We start from the raw sequence: 21,726 nt of genomic DNA, 5'->3' as shown, positions 1-21,726 counted from the left end.
GTACATAACTCCTTCAATATAAATCAGATTTAAGCAATCTTGGACTTGTTGAAAATCTGATTTGTATTGAAGGAGTTATGTACCGGTCAAACTTAAATAGGTGTGCATGAATGCTGTCAAAATCGCTTTGAATGAAAATATTTTTTTGGACATCAAAACAAATGAATATTTTATCATACTTTTTTATTTTTACTAATGTTTTACCATATTTAGATTTATGAAATTTTTAGATTTGAGAAAAACCCCAACATTAGAAAATTAAAAATTGCATCTACCGTCGAAAATCTAATTTTTGTTCTTGAACTGGGGGTAGACTTTTTTTCCTTTTGAAATTTAATTTTTTAACAATTTTTATGGATTCAAATAGTTGGGGGGGGGGTATTTGCTTATTTATGAATAATATCTTAAGAAATGAAATACAAATACAAAAACATTTACTTAAATGATATTAGGCATAAATAAGTGTCTGTCCTGGTTTCTAGCATAAATGCCTGTCCTGATTTCACACTAACTGAAACTCCTATTTGGACTTTGTTTTTGCAAAATCTGATAGTGTCATTGTGTTTAAATGACCTAAAATAGACTGAGTACCAAGTTTCAGACCTAAACTATATCTAAAACCCACCGAAACCAGGTTTCGAGTTCAAAAAAACCAAAAATGCACCAACTCAACCAAAATCTTGGTTTTTCACAGGGTCAAATCGGGGTCGAGTTCTGAGTTTTAGTACCTTGGTTACAGGTAAACCTCCTTCTCCCCTCTGTTAATAATTGAATGGTCATCTTTACCGGTGGGTAGATCCCACCACACGGCTAACACTGTAACCGTGCTCCCAGCTGTGATACTTTCTTTGATTTGAAAACTACTAGTAAGGAAACCGACTGTCTTCAACTTGAGGTAGACGAAACATTGGTAATCTTTAGAGAATTTAATCCTCAAGTATCAACTTTATCACACCAGAACACATTAATTCTACATAATGATCTCAAGTTCAATCCCATGAGGCCAATCTCTCTCTCTCTCTCTCCCTCGTTCCCTCTTCGTGCGTGCATGCGTGTGTAAACCATTTGAATTATGGTTATAGGTATGACCTGAACATAATGAGCCAAGTCAACAATGCTTCATTGGGATACTATTCCCTAAAAAAGGAGGGAAGTTCTCGCAAGTGGAAACACTCCCAACCTTACCCAACCTACTTCAGTTGTTGGGATGTTTAGATTTAAAGGTGGAACTTCACAAATTCAACAATAACAGGTAACTGTAGAGTTACCCCATTAACAACCCCCCCCCCCCCTCCACAAAAAAAAAAGAAAAAAAAAGAAAGAAATAGAGCTAAAGGATTAACAATAATGTAAACCAACAAACTGAATGCATTCAGGTTCATTTACCAGTAGAATGTAGTATAGAAAAAAATTAATTCAAAAAAAGAGAGAATGAAAGAAATCTGAGATAAAATCCTTGATAATAAACAAAGGCAAAACTTGAAATGCTGTTAACACTGCAAACTATACATTGAATAAGTTAATTCACTACTTGCATCACACCCACAACCACACCGCCGCTCTTGGAAGGCCAAAAAGTACTACACATTATATGATAAGGAAAAGGAGGAGAATGACCACCACTAATACGAAAATCACCAGTACCCACCAACACTGTTTACAAAAATAGAGACAAGCAAAGAAGGATGAGAAACAAAGATTAGTACAGAAATTACTAAAAGAATACAAATCAAAATAGAATCCAGAACTTCAGGAAGAAATCTTAACATGCATTATGCTAAAAGAACTCATACATACCAATTTTGTGCATTTGTCATGTAGATTTGAGGTTTTGAATTGACAAAGCAAATTAGTTTCTTAATGTGTCCTCAATCATTTCCTTTCTTTTTCGTCTAGTTTCTAATAAGTATGCACTATGCCTTTCACTTTTCTTCCCTTCTTTTCTATTTAAATAAGGAGAAATTTATAAAAGAACCAAAGCTACTGAAAAAGCTTCTTGAAAGGATGCACATGTTGGTTAATATTTTTCTGTAATTTGCCTATACTTCTGATTGTTGCATTTTGCTTTGTATGTTTGTGTATATATATAGGTGAACTGGATTGATAGATTTCATTTTCCCATTCCCCCCCCCCCCCAACCCACCCACCATTAATCCTTCTTTGTAAGTTAAAAATTCATTAAATATTAGAGAGAAAAAAGTCTCCTATACAACAGTAGCAGTTTCACCAAAGGAGATGATCAATAGACTAAGCTGTAGAGTACCCAAAATATTAAAAAACAATAAGGACTAGACCAAGTTCTAAAGAAAGATTGTCTAGGAACTTTCTTTTACTATTTTCCTTACATCTTACACATTATGTATCTGTTTCCACAAAGTGTTCATTTATTACAAGGGTCCATTAACATATGCATGTGCAAGGTGTATACATGGTGTAACCAGGCATTGCTAATGCTGACTTTCTATTCCACACTCTTTTCACCTATTCTTACTTATCACAACTATCTTGTAGTTATCAGCAAGAACATAACAGCATCTTATAGTGCAGAGAGCGAACTTGCTCAGAAATAAGGCGATCCAGTACAAGATACTATATTACATTTAACACTTACCCATGATGATCTAGATTTGACATTCTTGTGAGCCTTCGAAAGTTGCACTTTAGCTTGCGTTGTTGCAGCAGATGAAGCTTCAATGTTTGATTGAATGTCATCTGTTCCAAGGATATACAGCATCACAAAGAACAAATAGGATAAGAATAGGCTTTTTGTTTTGCGAGCGGGGGGGGGGGGGGTGGGCACTAGGCAGTGGGGTAGGGTTTGTAAGAAGTTCACAAAAAAAATTACTTCAAGGAACTTTCTGTGCCTTACCTATCACCACTCCTTGCTCATGAACTAGAACAGCAAGGTCCCGAAATATCTCATTTGCTTGTCCAATTTCTTGTTGTATATCTTTAATTCCCTGCTCCCTCTCCTCTATTATAGCCTCATTGAATGCAACCTCATTACCCAGCAGTAGTACCTCTTGTCTGCACTAATCAGAATCTCAGCTCGAAGAGCAATTGATCATAAGAAGGATTTCATTCCAAACCGTCCAAAGCTAGAAGAGCATGCAGGTACAAAATGGTGTTCAATAGACTCCAAATTGGTATGCAGATCCAGGGACGATGAAGATAACACTAAAGGAAGTCCTGATGTAAATATGATAGAAAATATCTAATTTATATTATGTTTGGATGCAGAAAAGATAAAATTGTGCCCTACAAAAGAAGCCATTATGTTGCTCATAAGGCTCCCAATATTTGTCCATGGAGCACGTAAATAGAATGAAGAAGGTATATATAAGAAAATTTCCTATTTGTGTTGCATTTCCAAGACTTCCATTCCAGTTCAGAACCATTGACTCATTGAGAATAATTGTAAGAATTATTACCAAGTCTTTATTCCAATGTTCTGAAACCAGGCCCATCGCTTGACCTGTTTTGAGTTCTGGGTGGGTGGCTACTGTGATGACACGTGGGTCAGCCACACTATCAAATAGTTCTTAGTTTTAAGGAATTACATTAAGATTTGTGTGTAGACACCCTTTTGTATGAACTGCTAATATAATGCTTCCGCTGTGTTTACATGTGAGACTAGATTTAATTTGCTTGATTTATATGAATGAACGTGACCTTATGGGTCGGCGCTCGTGAGGGCAGTGCCTAATACCCTACCCGAGTTTGGGACTTTACAGAACAAGTGGTGGTTTGTATTGATGATACTAAACAAAAAGCACTTGCTGATTTATTGAAGAAAAGTGACCTATTGAATTCATCCTACTGCATCAGAGTCTTGATGAGAAAGGACCACACGTTGTTGATTTTATATTTGCGCAACATATATCCTCTCTGTTGGGTTGAACAAGAAGGTTGGTGTTGATCATGTTATGAGGATACTTCAACACTTTAAAAATTGAGGACGGGTTTTTTCCAACACCGGGGGAAATGATGCAATTGCATTGGAGTGGTTGGATCAATGTCATCCCATATGGAGGCCTGTGGAAGCTTAGGAGGCCCATAAAGTGCTGGTGGCAGTCCTATGAACTGAAAGTGCTTTGGGTAATTATATTATACATTGAGCCTTTTATTTTCTTGGGTTCAAATGTGAAGGGCCTAATTCATAAGCACATAAGGTGGGGGTAAAGTTAGTATACGGAATTAGTAGTTAAGTGTAGAGTTTGAGTTAGATTAGGATGCTTAATAGCTTTTAAGAGTTCTGTTTTGAGTCTATTTACTTTAAGAAGGTATAAGAGAGTGATTACGAGTCTTTTTATGAGTCAATTTAAGAATTTTAGAAGGTCTTTGTATATGTAATACACATATCAATTGAGAATGTTTTGAGTAAAGATTATGAGTTTTTATAAGAGTTTTGGAGCTGTTGAGCTTGGCATATGGGATGGGTATCTCAGGCCTGATTTCTTCTCTTTTACTCTTCTTCTTCTCCATTGATTACAAGTTAGTTTCTACAATTCTCTTCTCTCTTCATATAAATTTCTAGTTCTGATTCTATTCTTAGCATAAAATCATATATTTTATAGTTTCTTGAATTCCTACTCAAACTAGGAATTTTCTGAAATTTCAATTCTAACCATTGGATTTCAATTCTGCTTCCATGCTTGGCAATTGGTTTCTATTATGAACCATCTTACGGTTTCAAAATTAAAACTTGAAACTGGTTTCCTATTTTCCTAATACGAGTTCGATTTTGATTTAAACGATTTTTAAGTTCTGTTTTCCAAGTTTGAAATCAGATTTTTGACTATCATTAGGCTTGATATTTGACACTGACGATTCTCAGATTTGGGGTTTCCTTCTTCAAGTAGGAATTTTCAAATCCCAAGGATCTGAACATTGGATCTAGCTTGATTTCTCTAATATTATATTCATCCATCCAATTAGAGCCTTCAACCAGAATTTTGGCTGAATCTGAACCCTTGATTCTCTGTTACTAGAATTCTTTGGAAATCTACCAGAATTTTGGCTGAATCTGAACCCTTGATTCTCTGTTACTAGAATTCTTTGGAAATCTGGTTCCATTCCTTACTTGTGATACTGTCACAAGCTGATCCCCACTAGATCTCACTGGTTCGGGACTGCATTAAAAGGATTTTCATTTTTGGAGCCGAGCTAACTAACCAGCAAATATTCTTTCTCCATATCGTACCAACTCCCTAAATGAGACTTTGTTGTCTTCCCTTACTTCCCTGATCCAATTTCTTGAGCTCGAAATGGAATGTGCAGAATAATGCCTAAAGATCCATATCAGAACCGGACTTCCTGGTAGTACTGGTCCTGATCAGAATGGATAGGCCAATCCTTAAAACCATGAAGTAAACACTAGAATATAATTTGCTTGTTTACCCACCAAAAACTAAATAAATGTGGGCGAGAGAGAAAAAGAGGGGAAAAGGACAATCCTATCTCTTTGCTTCCTTTTTCTAGTAACAGGAGATCCAATCTCATGTATCCACTCTATTTGTCCAAGTCTTAAGAATAAATACCACAACAAATTCATCTAAGTGAACATTCTATAAGCCCTAAATTAAATTGTCAAATAAGTGATCTAAGTTGACTCAATTCAATCAAATCCCTGGTAAACTCAATTAGGATATTGGTACAAACAACAAGACATATTCTCAAAATATCTTAACCATGGGGAATCAACACAGTTATTGAATAAGTGGAGACAGTAATTCCTAGAGCTGGAGGCAAGTGTTCGGTTTCCCTCTCTAAATCTTAGAACATATACATGTATATAGTGAATAGCTTTGTTATACTAAATCTGTTTGCAACTCAAAATTATAGATAAAAGTGTAATAAGGTCATAATCAGATATATAGGATGAAAATATAAACTGTGGCATAAAGAACTTGCCTCCTCTGTTCACTTAGAAAAGGTTGACTTTCATGATCCCTATCAGAAGCTTCATTTTCAGCAGAAGAGGAACTGTTTGCAAAAGCATGATAAGAACTGCGTAAGTAACAGAAAATATACAGATTCATATCAAAAGTACACTGATAAGTAAACCTAAAATTGTTGGGAATTAAACATTAATGGATGTATGCCTTGTCAGTGAAGAAGTTGGTTGGATAGAAGGCGCATAAGCTGACTCACGCTCTGCGGCAAGCTGTTGGGCTTTCTGGAAATCTTGCAAGGTAGCTTGAAAATCTCTTGCAAGCTTAGCATCTTCTACTTTCTTCCTTGGCTGAGAGATTTCACCAAAAAACATTTTAGCCAAAACAGTTAACTGGGAAGACATTTTTCACTCCAAAGTACAAATCAGGAGGTCACTAAAATAAGATGCCATTTATGTAAATTAAAAAATGTACCAATGTTCAGCTGGATAAAGGTTTGAATACAATCCATAGATCACAGAATAGATTTTCAAGTTGATTAGCAGGTACCAAGTTTCAAACATTTGCAAGCAAAGTGAAATAAACTACTTGATAGTCTCAAAAATTGTGTGAACAGATACCATCTAAAAATAACTCTACGATGTAGTGAATCATTTTCCTAAAAATAAGAACCAGCAAATTTGTCATAAATTAAATTATGAAGTTCAAAAGTTTTCTTTCAGATGGTTTGACTCGAATGGTAATAATGCAGAAGAAAGGCCCCTAATTGACACTAAATAAAACATTTACCAAACAACTCTTTCTAAAAAGTTACATGGTGCACTGAATTAGAATATATGCACCAGAGTTATCCAAGGGAAAAAGCCTTCCCTCATAACATGGAAATATGAAATATAAAGGCTGTTGGTATGCATTCCAAGTCAATTTTGCATTTTTGGATGATAAAAATAGTTGTTTTTATTGTACGGGAATGCAAAATCGACCTAGAATGCATACCAAACACAGTCAAAATGTACAGAAAGCATCATCTCCTAATAGTGGCCCACTTTCCTCTTCTTTCAGATCGTCAAGTGCGGAAACTAATGCAATCCTGGGTTCCGACATCATTAAATTTGGATCACTAGGGGCTTAGAAGTGACAAATAACTCAAATTCAATGAGTAGTGGCAGTTCCATAAATAGTCAGAACAGTTTAGGACCATACTGGAAGGAACAAAGGACCTTGGGACAGAGGAGTAAATAAAGTTAAGGGAAAATGACTTTTCTAGAATTTCAAATTAGAATAGGGTAAAGTAGAATCAGTCTGTAAAATGAGGGGCTTTTGAGCGATTGACAACTCTGTCCTTGTAATTTCCCAAACTAGTCATCTTCTTCTTCTTCCTGATAGAACTCAAGTCAATAACCCAAACTTAGTTCGATGGAGAGAATTATCTCCTATAAGATAAATCGAACTAAAATTCTGGGATTAGTTACCTAACTCAACGCCCTATGAATCCGACCAACAAGCACATGTTTCAGCAATCTGAAAATTAAATAATTTTCCACAAAAAAAAAAAAAAAAACCAGGAGGAAGTTCTTTAGGCAGTCATGGTTGCAGGTGTTGATCTAATAATAGAGGAAGATTCTGGGGATGAGGACCTAGGTTTTGAGTCACGCAAGGAAGGTTAACCTGTGGCCAAGATCTCGAGCTAAACCGATTAAGGATGGCGAGACAGCAGATCAGTGTTGTGCATTATTTCTAACAGCAAAAAAAGGGTGAAAACAGTAACATAAAAAAGAAAGCAATGAAGAAGTTGTTTAAGAAGAGGAAACGAACATATAACCATAGTTGTCAAGGCGTCGCTTAGGCGTCCAGGTGCCTTAGTCACCTTGTGTCTGGCCCCTCTCCAACGCCTCGGGTTGCCTAGACACCGTGACAATTATGCATATAACAGAAACTCAATAAAGAGTGTGTATATGAGAACGATAAAACAAGGATAGGAAAGTAGTACTCAAGACCAGTAACCAGCAGGTAAACCCAATCATCAAATTTGATTCATTCCAATCCCATCGTGGGTCCATCTCATATAATAAAGAAGCAAAAACTCCTAAACAAACTCTAAAACTGAAATAGAGTTCAAAGTTAATTTGGACTCACTCCTACGTAGCTAAGATAGCAACTAACAGATTTAAAAGATAGAAAATAGAAACTGAAATTAAAATTAGAAATAAGGGGCAGTATAAGAAAGTAATTGAAATATCAAGTCCAGATTTGGTACCTATAGGGAAATAGCAAGTCAAACTCAAAATAGAACATAAAATAGATTTACTAAGGACGACACAAATAGCAAGTGAATCAGAATTAGAAACTAGTAGAAAAAATAGAAAGTAATGGTAGAAGTGGTGTAGTAACAGCATCAAGAGACAAGCAATGTACCACCAATACAACTTGTGATCGATGAGAGAAGAAGATGGTAATATCAACACTAGAACCTGATCTAGAAAATTGATTGAATGAAGGATATGAACTAGGCTTCCCACCTAGAACTTGACCAGCATCTCACCAGTCCAATTTGGCATCCACCAAGGTTGTCATTGCATCTCACAGCAAAGAGCCATAGTTTTGGTCAAAATTGTTGGTACTGGGTATGATCTCCTTACCCTTTATTTATAACTTCAAGGAAATAAGAAAAATAGGAAACTTTATGTATGGTAGGGAGAATTTCTTACAACTTGGCTTCTTCAAAATAGGAATTATTCTAGAACTATAACAAAATAGAAACTTAATCATGTGTAAGACTTAAATTCCTAATATTGGGCTTATAGAATTGGCCCATTACAATAGTAAACCCAAAAATATTAAGCCGATGGACTATATAACCCATTGGATATTCAAAATTAAACATATTAGTCCATCCTTGGTCCAGTTTGATGGTCTAGTTTGCTACTGGCCTTCTTGTTCTTTTGAACTGCATCAACTCTCCCCACCTTGAAAAAAACTCATCCACAAGTTTTGTAGTGATGCTGAATCAAATCCACACGATCATCCTTAAATCAGAGGTAGAATTCAGCAACCCTCAATATTGTCCCGTACTCCCGTCAACATAGTGGCTCTGGTGTCCCTCCATAGCTCTGATAACAAATAATGGGGTATTCTAATCACCTAAGGTATTAGGGCTAGAAAACCTCAAGTAATCCAAGATCGTAAGGATTAGAGACTCAAAATTGAAAACACAAATTTGCAACTTTCCAAATAGCACCCTTGATTTACGAACGCATAAAATAGCAAGTTGCTAAAATTAGTAACTATCAAGATAGCAACTAACAGATTTAAAAGGTAAAAATAGATCTGAAATTAAAATTAGAAACAAGGGGCAGAATTAGAAAGTAACTGAAATAGAAAATCCAGATTTAGTAACTACTAGGAAATATCAAGTAGGAAACAAGAAATAGCAAGTCAAACTCAAAATATATATAGAATAGATTTACTGACTAAGGAGGACAGAAATAGCAAGTGAATCAGAATTAGAAACTAGTTGAAAATTGAAAGTAATGGCAGAAAAGGGCATACCCAGTGCACGAGGCAACTGCCATTGCGGGGCCTGGGGAGGGTCATAACGTATGCAGCCTTACCCCCGCTTCGCAGAGAGGCTGTTTCTAGACTTGAACCCGCGACCAGTTGGTCCCAATGGAGCAACCTTACCGATGCGCCAAGGTTTTCCCTCACAATATCAACACTAGAACCAGGTCTAGAAACTAGATTGAATGAATAAGGGAAATGATAGGAGGATACAAACTAGGCTTCCCACCTAGAACTTGACCAGTATCTCACCAGTCCAACTTGGCATCCCACCAAGGTTGCCATAGCATCTCACGGCAAATCACAACAAAGAGCTAGCATTTTATCAAAATCGTTGATAGGGGGTATGTCCCCCTACTCTTTATCTATAACTTCATGGAAATAAGCAAAATAGGAAGTCGTATGTATGGTAGGGAGAATCCCTTACAACTTAAGTGTTCTTCAAAATAGAAACCAACTAAATCCCGTATAGGACTTAAATCCCTAATAATTGGGGCTTATAGAATTGGCTCAATACAATAGTAAACCCAAAAAATATTAAGCCAATGACCCAAATAACCCATTGGACACTCAAAATTAATCATATTAGTCTATTCTTGGTCCAATTTGATGGCTAGTTTGCTGTTGGCCTTCGTGTTCTTTTGAACTGCATCATAAAGTTAAGGGAAAAGGAGTTTTCTGGAATTTCAAATTAGAATGGGATAAAGTCGAATCACTTTCTAAAATGAGGGGCTTTTAGGCCTGATTTGGAATGATTTCTATTTCAATTTCATGGGATGATTTCTATTTTGAAACATTGTTTGGTTTGTTTTTTGTACCTTATTTCAGTGAAATAGAAATCAGATGGAATAGAAATTCTGAAATAGTTTTGAAGCTGTTTCAATTTTGAAATTGAAATTGAATTCACTTTTGCTCTTAATGAGCACATGGTTAATTTGATGAGCAAAGCAGTAATTTCTTATTAAAAATAAAACACTACCCATCTTATTCTCCCAATGGTCTCCCACCACTCTACCACCACCACCTCCCCCACCCCCTTCCCAACCCTGACACCGGCCCACCACCACTACCCTCTTCCAAAGAAATATAGAGAATCTATTCTCAGAAATAGAACTACCAAATAGATTTCTTATTCTTGAAATATTTCAGAATTGATGCAACCAAAATTATTTCAATTTCTTGACCAAAAATCTATTTGTTGACTATTTCATGAAATCAAGCTGAAATTGAAATAGAAACCATACCAAATCTGGCCTTGAAATAATTAAGGACAATTTTGTCCTTGTAATTGCCACACTAGTCATTCTGCTTCTTCTTCCCGATAGAACTCAAGGTGATAACCCAAACAGTTGAAAAGAGAGGGTTGAGAAGAATAGATTGGCTTGTCAAAATGACAGAGGCCACTACTTTAGTTATAACTTGAGAATATTACAAAAAAGGAATGATTTACTAAATCTCAATCTAGCACATTTAACATGTGTGTAATGAGCCTAGACACTAAAATGAATCTGGTTACATTACACACAACAACAAAAGAAACAAACCAACAACTGAACTAGTTAGGGAACCGGTCTACACTTCAACAATCCCCCTCAAGTTGGTGCATAGATATCTCGCATGCCCAACTTGGAAACAATAGGATGGAAGGATTTGACTGATAAGCCTTTAATGAACACATCGGCCAGTTGGTTGGTTCTCAGTAGTAACAAACAGAGTGCAAATCAGACTATCTTCTCTTTGAAGAAGTGTCGATCAATCTCAACATGTTTTGTTCTATCATGCTGAACAGGGTTATGAGCTATACTGATTATACCTTCATTTCATAGTAAAGTCTCATAGGCTCTTCTGGTGCTATTCTTAGATCCTGGAGAAGTTTCTTCAACCAAATGAGTTCGCAAACCCCCTGTGCCATTACCCTGTATTCTGCCATAGCACTGGATTTGGAAACCATGGATTGTTTCTTGCTCCTCCAAGTAACCAAATTCCCTCCAAGAAGTGTACAGTAGCCTGAAGTGGATCTTCGGTCATCAATAGAACCAGCCTAGTTAGCATTAGTAAAGGATTCCAATTTTAAACTTCCATTGTTTGAGAAAAGGATTCCTTCCCTTAGAGCTAACTTTAAATACCGAAGAGTTTTGTCTACTGCTTCAAGGTGAGCTATCTTCGGATCATGAAAAAACCGACTAACAATTCCCACAGCATAGGCAATGTCTAGTCTCTTGTGGGAGAGATAGAAAAGCCTTCCTACAAGACACTGATATCTCCCTTTGTGTACAGAGCCACCACCTGAGCTGCTTAGTTGGTGAATAACTTCAATGGGTGAATCAGCAGGTTTATATCTAAACATCCATGTTTCTTGAAGAAGGTCTAAGACATACTTTCTTTGAGATAATGAAGAACCCTTTATTTGATCGGGCTACTTCAATCCCCAAGAAGCATTTGAGATGTCCCAAATCCTTACTTTCGAATTCAGCTGCCAACCGGGTCTTTAAGGATGAAATTCCTACCTCGCCATCACCGGTGATCACTATGTCATCCCACATACACAATGAAGCTTGACTTTTTCGTCCTTGTGTTTGACAAACAAGGTGTGACCAGTATTACTTTGCTTGTAGCCAAACTTGACCATTGCTTTTTGAAACTTGCCAACCCAAACACGAGGAGACTGTTTCAGGCCATAGAGAGACTTTCTAAGTCGAAAGACCTTGCCAACTGTAGTAGATGAGTCAAAGCCAAGAGTGTCACACCCCATCCGGACTAACCCGGATTATGTGACTGAATGTCCACAAATACTCCCAAAACTACCAGGATCTCAGTTCTGTGGCCTACCTCACAGTTACAAGTCATAATGATCAATAAAGAAATTTGAGAATGCAACGGAAGATCAAAATACTATTATAAATGTCAGTAACAGAGTACTAAATGATAACATAAGTATTTACTTAATCATACTGTTGATCTAAGCTTTACAATCATTCTTATATATATACATAATATCCAAAAAGATTAACTTACATAAAAAGGAAACTTCATAAGTCGGTCAAAATATAAACCAGCACCTAGCAACTTCAAGTAGTAGCCACTAAGGTATAACTATCATCATCACATGTATCTCCTTGCCCATCCTGCTCAACATCACTAATGTTTGCTCCTTACTTGACAACGAATTGAGATGAAGGATCCACATCCACCATCATCACGCCAGCTACCATATCTAAAATAAAGGTATACCGAGGGATGAGCTCCAATGAGCCCAGTAAGGGGAAACATGCAAACAGATGCATATAGTCTATGATGCATGTCTGAAGTCGAATCATGCAACTAACAACAGCTCTAGGTCTTATGAGGTTATATGCTACAGTAACAGGTATGATATTCTCAGTTCCAGAATCACACATCGAACCCCAAGAATACCACTCTGCTACGGTAGAGACCTGCCAGTACCGGAATCATACATCGGTCCCCAGCAAACCCCCAATGTTAACCCTACTGAACATCCCATTCCGGAAGCACACATCGGACCTAGGAGACAACAAATGGCATTCCGGAATCATCCCTTCGGACCTGCCACAGGTTATCCAACACCTCACCCCTGTTGACAAGGGTCGTAACATAGGGTTTATGATATCCTAGCCAGATGAACTTTCTAACATGTATGTTATGCAGTTCCATAGTAAATAAAATATCAAACCAGCTCCAACATCATCTCTCAATCTCATACATCATACTATCTCATTCTATCATTCATAATATTATGCATATCAGCATATACATTATGGAATGCAACCTATTATCATACATACATCTAATGCATAAAAGATAAGCTAAAAACTACATGATCATAACTCTGATATAGTGAATGTGCAGATGCAACAAGCATAATATAGGAAAAACAAATAAGAAACACACTTAAATTAAAGTCAATTCCCACTCACTTTGAGTTAGATGATTATCCAACTAAAAGAAGATCCAACTCAAAAATAAACCTCACCAAAAGAAGATTATAACCTAATTTTATAGCACATAACATGAATTAGGTTATGGAATAAACCCAAGGTAAAGCCCAAACCATTTAGGGCCAAAATATAGCCAGCAGAGGGGGACCGGATGCACTCTAGCCCAGGGACCGGTTGATCGGTTGGATGGCTAATAGTCCATCCGGTGGCTGTAACAGTGTACGGATTTGAGGATTATTTTCATGGATCTTGCCATGTATAGACTCCAAATCCCAAATTGGCTTAGGGGAGTGAAAGATTACACCATTTGGGTTGAATCAACCCAAATGCATGTAAGGTTTAGAGCTTTTAGAATCATTTCCCCAAATTTCTAGGTTTTGGGTTTGATTGGGTTACAAACCCAGCTGAAACCAAAAGAAGAGAATGATAGGGTAGATCAGAATGGCTTGCAACCAACCTGAATGGGATTCAACAGGAGGAGGTAGTAACAGCCCAACCGATCAACTGTTCTCCAGACCTCTCTCCAAAGCCAAGTTCTCCAAGTTTTCTCCCTTTCCCCTTCTTCTTCTCCAGAGCAAAATCAGATTTGGTTTGAGATAGAAATGAGGTTCTAAAGCTAAGTCTTCCTTATATAAGTCATACTAGGGTCCATTTGGTTTAGGCCTTATAAGAATTAGTTTGGTGAAATAGTTTCTTCAAACTATTTAAAAGGTAATTAACACAAGAAAGACTTATAGTTAAGTCTTGGGAATGATATCCCGCTACATAAATGAGAGCCCGGCCGTGATGGTATGTGGCAACTCAACCCAGATCAAGCATGTGGGTCCCACAGGGGAAAAATTACATTTCAGCCAATATTACACAAACAAGACATTAGTTTTATATAGCATTACTAACGGGGTCTTAACTATGATCTGGCCTAAGAGATTGATAGGTTTTGCATATGCTCCACTCAGCACTTATCGCATGCAAAACTTATATGCGAGGTCCTGTCCAGTTCCTCAAGTCCCAAGATAGTTGTATCAGTTGATTCTTCGGGATCCACCATTGGTGAACAGGGGGATTGGTCTAAATCCTCAACCGATAAGGCCCACAACATTGAGGCATACATAGTTGCTGAACCAGAACCTGAAATCATACAATTTTACTTAGACCTGGTTTAGGGGTGGGTTTTACAAGGAAGGATGTCCATGTAAACTTCCTCTTCAAGGTCGCCATTAAGGAAGGCATTCTTCACATCTAGTTGTTGGAGATTCCATCCTAGGTTTGCGGCACAAGACAACAGGGCTCGAACAACGATCATTTTTGTAACTGGGGCAAAAGTCTGTCGATAGTCAATGCCATAAGTTTGAGTGAATCCTTTGGCAACTAATCTCGCCTTGTACCAGGCCATAGTTCCATCTGTATTTTGTTTCACAGTGAACACCCACTTCTGCCCAACTGGTTTCTTTCCCTTAGGACAGGGAACAAGCTCCCAAGTATCATTTTTCTTCAAGGCCTGCATTTTGTCTACTATATCAGTCTTCCATTTTGGGTCCGACATAGATTCTTTCCAGCCCTGTGGGATAGAAACAGAGGATAATGAAGAAACAAAAGCCTGATAGGTGGGAGACAAAGACTCATAGGAAACAAAATTAGAAATGGGGCATTGAGTGCACGATCTAACTCCTTTTCTGACAACAATAGGGCGATCATCAATAGATGAAGAAGGAGAAAGGTTACCTGATGTGTGTTCAAGAGCCGGCTCAGGAGGTGCAGGAGGATGGTAAGGTGGGAGCAGGAGCAACTTCCTCTTGGCGACGAGAACGAAAATAAACATAGGTAATAAGTTCTTTTCCACCAGTTACCTAAGCACTCTCCCTCGGAAGAGGAATGGCATTAATGACAAAAGGAGGCATCTCTTCCTGAAGATTCCTCTCCCCCTGAAAAGATGGTGGATAGAATGCCTCATCTTCATGAAAGATGACATCCATGGTAACAAACGGCTTCCTGGAAGGAGGGTGATAGCAGTAGTACCCTTTTGCAATGTAGAGCAGCCAAGGAAAATGCATCGGAAAGCTCAAGGGTCCAACTTGGAACAAGTAGGAGAGGAGTTGTGAGCAAAGCAAACACAACTAAAGACTCTGGGAGGAAGATGGGAAGCAAGAGCAAGGTCAGGAAACTAACTGGAGTTTTGAAGTCCAAAGCAACAGAGGGGACCCTGTTAATGAGAAAGGCAGCAGTCAAAACGGCATCCCCTCAATAAAACTGTGGGACATTGATAGTAAACATAAGAGATCGAGCAACCTCAAGGAGATGTCGGTTCTTTCTATCAGGGATACTGTTTTGTTCTGATGTCTGAACACAGGAAGTTTGTGAAAGAATCCCATGATCATCAAGATACTTAAGAAAGGGACCATCTATATACTTTGTCCCATTATCACTGCGCAGCACGAACCTGGGCATTAAACTGGGTCCGAACCATATTATGGAAAGATTGAAAACAAGAAAAGGCTTCAGATTTTATCCGCAAGAGATATACCCAGGTTAAACGATTGCAATTATCAGTAAAGGTAATAAACGAGTGCAATTATCAATAAAGGTAATATACCTTGGTTAAACGAGTGACATTATCAATAAAGGTAATAAACCAACAATATCCACCCCAAGCAACAGTACGGAAGGTTAAACGAGTGCAATTATCAATAAAGGTAATATAGAGGTAATATACCCAGGTTAAACGAGTGCAATTAATAAAGGTAATAAACCAACGATATCCACCCCGAGCAACATTACGGGAAGGTCCCCACAAGTCAGAATGTATAAGAGAAAAAGGATTAAAGGAATACTACTTTTATTGTCAGTTTGTCACTAGGTGGATAAGGGATGGATTTTTATCGCCTCCAATTTTGACGCCCTCCAAATCCTCTAATTTTCCCTCCCGATGGTCTACACGTTTCGTTTTTAAATCCAACGGATGATTTTGAATTTCAAACCCTTATCCCAAAAAACAATTCATTCCCTTCTCTCTCGTCTCTCTACTCCTCCCGAAATCCGTTTTCTCTCACAGCGGCGAAGTGGTTGATGGTCTGCAACCTCTGGCGAAGATTTTCTCTGTGCCGCTACCACTCCTCCTAGTCTTAGACGTGAAGACTAAGGTTCTCTCACACGCGAACCAGGTTTCTCTCACACCAGCGGAGGATCTTTGCAAAAACACACTGTTGGAGCTCTTCGCCGGAGGACCTATCTGTCAGAACTTGAGGTGATAAAAATCCCTAGGGGTACGACTTTGTAAGATCGCTAGAGAATTCTACTTTGTTCGTTCAAGTGATTGAAAGCTAAAGATGGTATTCAGAATTCTTTCTGTGGTTTTTTTTTTTGCTTTCTCTGGTTCCAATTTCGTGATTGTTTTTCTGTGTTTCTTCGCAGTTGTTCTTCTCATACTTCAAGGATTTAGTGTGAAAAGAAGTTACAGTGGAACTGAAGAATTATCTCGCTATAAGAGGAACTCTTCATTCCGTCGATCAGTACCTCAATATAAAGCTCGAGAACACAAGGGTTGTCGATCAAGACAAGTATCCTCATATGGTATCTTTTCTTCTGGTTTCTCCTTGGTTCTGTTTTTATTTTTTCTGGTCACTAGGTTCTGATTGAACATAGCTGGGTTATTTTTTCAAAAAATGTGGGAAAGAGCACAAAAAGAGTAGTTGAATGAAACCCTATTCTGGAAATTTGGGGTTTGAGTCTCTGGGTTTCGTAAGATTGGGATTAAGGCTTCAGGGTTCAATGGATTTGAATTATGAGGCACTCAAGACCTTAGTCCTTAAATTTACTCCAGAATCTTATGAGAGAAGAAAGCACGTCAAGGAACTGGTTGGCTGCTGAGGATGATATTGCTTGAATTGTAATGAAGTTCTAGTCTAGGGATAAATAAATGTTACATAATGGGTTCACTTGATTAAGATTTTCATGGTGCACCACCTCCTCATCACTCGTAATATGGAAAACCATGCAAATTCCTTGGATGGTAAGTTTCTTAACAACAACACTATTTACTAAACAATACAAGCTCTACCCTTATCTGATTCAAATTTTACCCTTTAACATGAAATTTAGGATGTGTGACTGAGTACTTCAAGGAGATAAACAGCGATGATAATGTTGACAATGATGATAAAGCCAATAAAACTTTATTAGGATACATGCGTCTCAAATTCAAAAGGAGCAGAAGACTCTTTTGTAAGTAATTTTCTCTTCCTTTCTCTTCTTTCCTAAAATTTAATTTTCTTAATTCCTATCACTTATGAGTTATTATTCCTTTTTTATAGGCCAATTTTGCTAGATGGGAACCTGCTCATGGTAACTTCAACTTTTCTCATCCATGGAAACAATACCTCAAAACAGGAGCATCAATGCGCAACTGTGCCTGCTGCATAGAAGCTCTTAATGGTTGCATTAATTCAGAAGTTCAGGTATATATATACTAATAGCTCTTAAGAACCCAAATCTCAATTTATGGTGTGGCCTCACTACAACTCTTTAATTAGTCTTTAAAACACTAATAAATAATTGTTTTGGATCAGCCCATATTTGAATCAGATAAGGGTAGAGCTTGTATATTGCTTGAATTCATCCTGCCACTTTGTTTTATTGTTTTCCTTCCCTCACACCTAATATGGATTTGCTGGAACCCTTTTTTACTTTCTTTTCACTGGTAAGTTAGATGGGTTGGGTATGTTCATCATGGCCTTGTGAAACTAATTTCAGCCCATTTCAATTCCAGAATACAATCAGAAAAAATTTACTCTACAAGTAATGTTTGAAGGATCCAGACAAAGAAGATAGATCACAGAGCAGATGGGTAACAGAGCAAAGGACAACAAGAAAATATAAGAGCAATGATCTGCTGCTGCAACTACTGTATACATAAGAACAAGGAGATAACTCTCTAAACAATAAATAATCAATGGTAAAACAGACTATTAAGAAAAAGGGCAAAAAAAAGTGGACTCATGATAGAGAAAATTCCAAAACAGTGTTCCACCATTACGTTTTAAGAACAGAATGACCACTTCTTGCCTGTACCTCAATGAGAGATTAATCTCTTAATACACTCGATAAACACGCTTCTTGGATTAAGTTCAAGAAAGCTGCTAAACCCTTGAAGAAAAAACAACATAAGAATCAGACCAACAAACAAGTAACGGTGAAAATGCAGTTTTGGGTTATTGGTTAATGGCAAAAGGATGTGATTTAGAATGACCATCGTGAAGCAACAGACAGAGAGAGAGAGAGGGTCAAACCTGACTTCCGCTGGGTCCTCCACTCCTCCGGCAAAGTGAAAAGTGAGACAGCGAGATAGCAGAGGTCCTACCGGCAAGGCGAGATTCTCGAACCTGGAGAGGCCTAGCGAGGTTGCAGATCCAGAGAGGAGAGAGAGCAGTCCAGTTTTGAACTCCGATGCAGAGGTTTTCGCCGAGAAATACGATCCGAGAAGAACTTCTCCGAGAGGAAACCGCACACAGGTTGCAGATCTAGAGAGGAGAGAGAAATGGTCCTATTTTGAACTCCGGCAGGCTCTCGTCCCTCTCGCACACAGGTTGCAGAGGTAGAGAGGAGAGAGAGAATAGCGGAAAGAGAAGACAATGTCAATGAAAAGTGATTTTTGGGAAAAGCAAAAAGGTTATTTTGAAATGGACCATAGGATCAACTATGGCCACGTAGCGACCATCGGGAGAGGAATTGGAGGAATTGGAGGATGTCAGAATTGAAGGAGATAAAAATCCAGGGATACGAGCGTGATTAGCTAGTTCACATACATCACAAAGAAAACTTCCTTGTAAACAATGTTTTATTAAAGAAGGAAACAAACGGTTCAAAATAGGAAAAGAAGGGCATCCCAAACGATGGTGCCACTTATGTAACTGCTGAAGATGACTGTCAGCCTGAAGAATGTGTGCAGAGACTGGAGGAGGTGTTGTAGGATGAACAGGATCCAAGTAATAAAGGACATCTCTCACCTCACCATATCCTATCGTTGCCCCTGTCACTAGATCCTGAAAGACACAATGAGTAGAGAAAAAATGAACACAGCAGTTTAAACCAACAGTAAGACGGTAAATGGAAAGTAAATTCGCACACAGGTTAGGAACGTGGAGAACAGACCGAAGGGATATGGCAGGAGAACAGGGAACAGTTCCTTTACCAGAAATGGCAGAGGGGGATCCATCAGCAACTCGGACCTTGTCTTTATCTGAACAATGGGTATATGTACTAAACATATCCAAAGAGCTGGTCATGTGGTCCAAGTCTCCGGAATCCAGTAGCCAGAAGGGACTAGGCTGGGACGAAGCAAAGAATATACCTGACTGGGCAAGTGTGAAGCTGAGGTGGAAGATGTCGTAGAAGGAGCAGCAGTATCCATCTGAGCCATCATACGTTGGAGAGCCACTAACTGTTCTAAGGGTGAGGAAGTAGGGGCTACTGATGAAGATCTGTCACTAGCATCAGCCACTTGAGCTTGAGAGTGTGTGGTTCCCTGTTCCCACCACGTCCCCCTCCCTTGGGACGTCCATGAAGTTTCCAACAGGTTTCCTTGGTGAGACGTAGACGGCCATAATAGTCACACTTAACCAGCTCTTTACCAGAACCAGACGGTTTGATCCCATCAGGCTGAGGAGTAGAGGCAAGAGTAGAGCAGACAGGATTGTTAGTCGCCATCATAAGGGACTGATGATGTTCTTCATGCTGAACCAAATTGTATGCCTAAAGTAGTGTAGGAAACTTGTCCCGGCTAAGAACCTGGACACGGATCTGATCGTACTCCAAGTTCAGTCCAGTAAAGAAGTCATACATGCGTTCCATGTCGCGCTCAGTCTAGAATGTGAGGGCATCTGTGGGGTCAATCATGGAAACTGGATGGTAGAAGTCCAGCTGCTGCCACAAGTTATTAAGGGCAGAGTAATAGGCAGGGAGTGAGAACTCCTTCTGCGTAGTTTCCCGAACCTGTCGACGCAACTCATAGATCTGTGCACAGTTGTTCGATTGTGCATAGGTGTTGCGGACAGCATCCCATAATTCCTTTGCCGAGTTTAAGAGAACAAAACTGGGACTTATGGTAGGTTCCAAGGAATTTATTAAAAATGACATGACAAGTGCATCACGAGCCATCCATGTAGTAGCAGCCCCAGTGTCCGATGGTTTGGGAGTATCACCAGTCAAGTATCCCAATAGGTCATTGCCCCGAATAGTAAGCATACAAGCTCGGGACCAAATGAAGTAAGTGGAACCATTCAACTTAGTTGGTCCAATTGGGAGAGTACGGCTGTGGCCAGGGGTGCCCAGACAACCCACCACACCACCTTCTACTCCTCTCGTAGAGGTTGCTGAACTTTCCATAATAAAAGAGAGAGAGAAACTCACTGGATGAGAAGATAATGATCCATGTAGCAATATAGAGGACCAATAGTCCCCAAAGCAGCAAATTAAGGAGTCAGCAACAAGAAAATATTGATAGGAAGCAGCAAATAGCATCCAGTAGCGGTCAAATATAGGGCAGATGTCCAGAGAGGACCGGCAAAGGCCTAGGAGCGACTGGGAGAAGCTGTCGGGAGCAGGCAGGGCCTGGCAAAGGCCAGCGAGAGGCAGATAGGGCCTGGCAGGCCTGTTGAAGGCCTGTTGGAGGCCGGCAGAGGCAGACGAAGGCTTGTGGGGCTTGGCAGGGCCTGGTGCAGGCCGGCGGTGGCAGGCGAAGGCTTGGCAGGCCTGGAGTAGGCCGGCGGAGGGAGGCGAAGGCCTGGAGGGCCTGGTGGTGGTGTGTGAAGGTGGACAGGGGCATTGGGTCCTGTGTGACGATGAAAAGGGGGACCTGGAGTCCTTGTGCGACACTGGAGTGGGGCTTGGAAGCCCTGCCTGGCAGCAACAAAGGGACTGGAACCCTACATGATGGAGAAGAAGGGGCTAAGAAACCCTGCGAGACGTTGGAGAGGGGCTTGGAAGCCCTGCGTGGAAGCAGCAAAGGCCCTGGAGCCCTGCGCGATGGAGAAGAAGGGGCTGAGAAGCCCTGCAAGATGTGGTGGCGGCACTGGGATCCCTGGCAGAGGTCCAGCGGTAATCAAAGGTGGGCTTGGAGCCCTAATAAAGGAAGGAAGAGGCCGGAGACCCTGGTAGTGAGTGGCAGTGGTTGTTGACGACATTGCCGGTCAGTAGGTCAGCAAGTCAGTGGTGGCAGCACGATTAGTTGACCATGCTCAGCCTTGGGAGGCCGAAGCCTCAGATTCGTGGGGCCAAACTCTTCTTAGCAAGAAAGAATAAAAAAATATCCAAAAAGTATTGGTCTC

At 39.3% G+C, this 21,726-nt stretch overlaps 1 protein-coding gene and 1 long non-coding RNA gene across 3 annotated transcripts in view; one reads left to right on the top strand and one right to left on the bottom strand.

Moving 5' to 3' along the window:
• Positions 1 to 1,185: 1,185 nt before the first annotated feature.
• Positions 1,186 to 15,432, top strand: LOC122657027. The gene is made up of 3 exons (XR_006332207.1): positions 1,186 to 1,258; positions 3,290 to 3,302; positions 15,422 to 15,432. It is a non-coding gene; the product is annotated as an uncharacterized LOC122657027 (long non-coding RNA).
• Positions 1,355 to 21,726, bottom strand: part of LOC122657026 (syntaxin-22-like) — a 29,090-nt gene continuing 8,718 nt past the window's right edge. Inside the window, exons 3-7 of one of the 2 annotated variants that reach the window (XM_043851763.1) lie at positions 6,105 to 6,244; positions 5,914 to 6,009; positions 2,870 to 3,027; positions 2,612 to 2,712; positions 1,355 to 1,653 (exon numbers count right to left, since the gene is read on the bottom strand). In XM_043851763.1, coding sequence (XP_043707698.1) covers positions 1,588 to 1,653; positions 2,612 to 2,712; positions 2,870 to 3,027; positions 5,914 to 6,009; positions 6,105 to 6,244 — 561 coding nt within the window. In that variant the 3' untranslated portion in view covers positions 1,355 to 1,587. The remainder of the gene's footprint in view (positions 1,654 to 2,611; positions 2,713 to 2,869; positions 3,028 to 5,913; positions 6,010 to 6,104; positions 6,245 to 21,726) is intronic. The other variant, XM_043851764.1, reaches the window with a different exon arrangement.

Source organism: Telopea speciosissima, chromosome 3 (genome assembly GCF_018873765.1).
Source record: "Telopea speciosissima isolate NSW1024214 ecotype Mountain lineage chromosome 3, Tspe_v1, whole genome shotgun sequence".
Classification (NCBI taxonomy): Eukaryota; Viridiplantae; Streptophyta; class Magnoliopsida; order Proteales; family Proteaceae; genus Telopea; species Telopea speciosissima.
The sequence above is the reverse complement of the archived record's forward strand: the minus strand, read 5'-3'. Positions and strand labels throughout refer to the sequence as shown.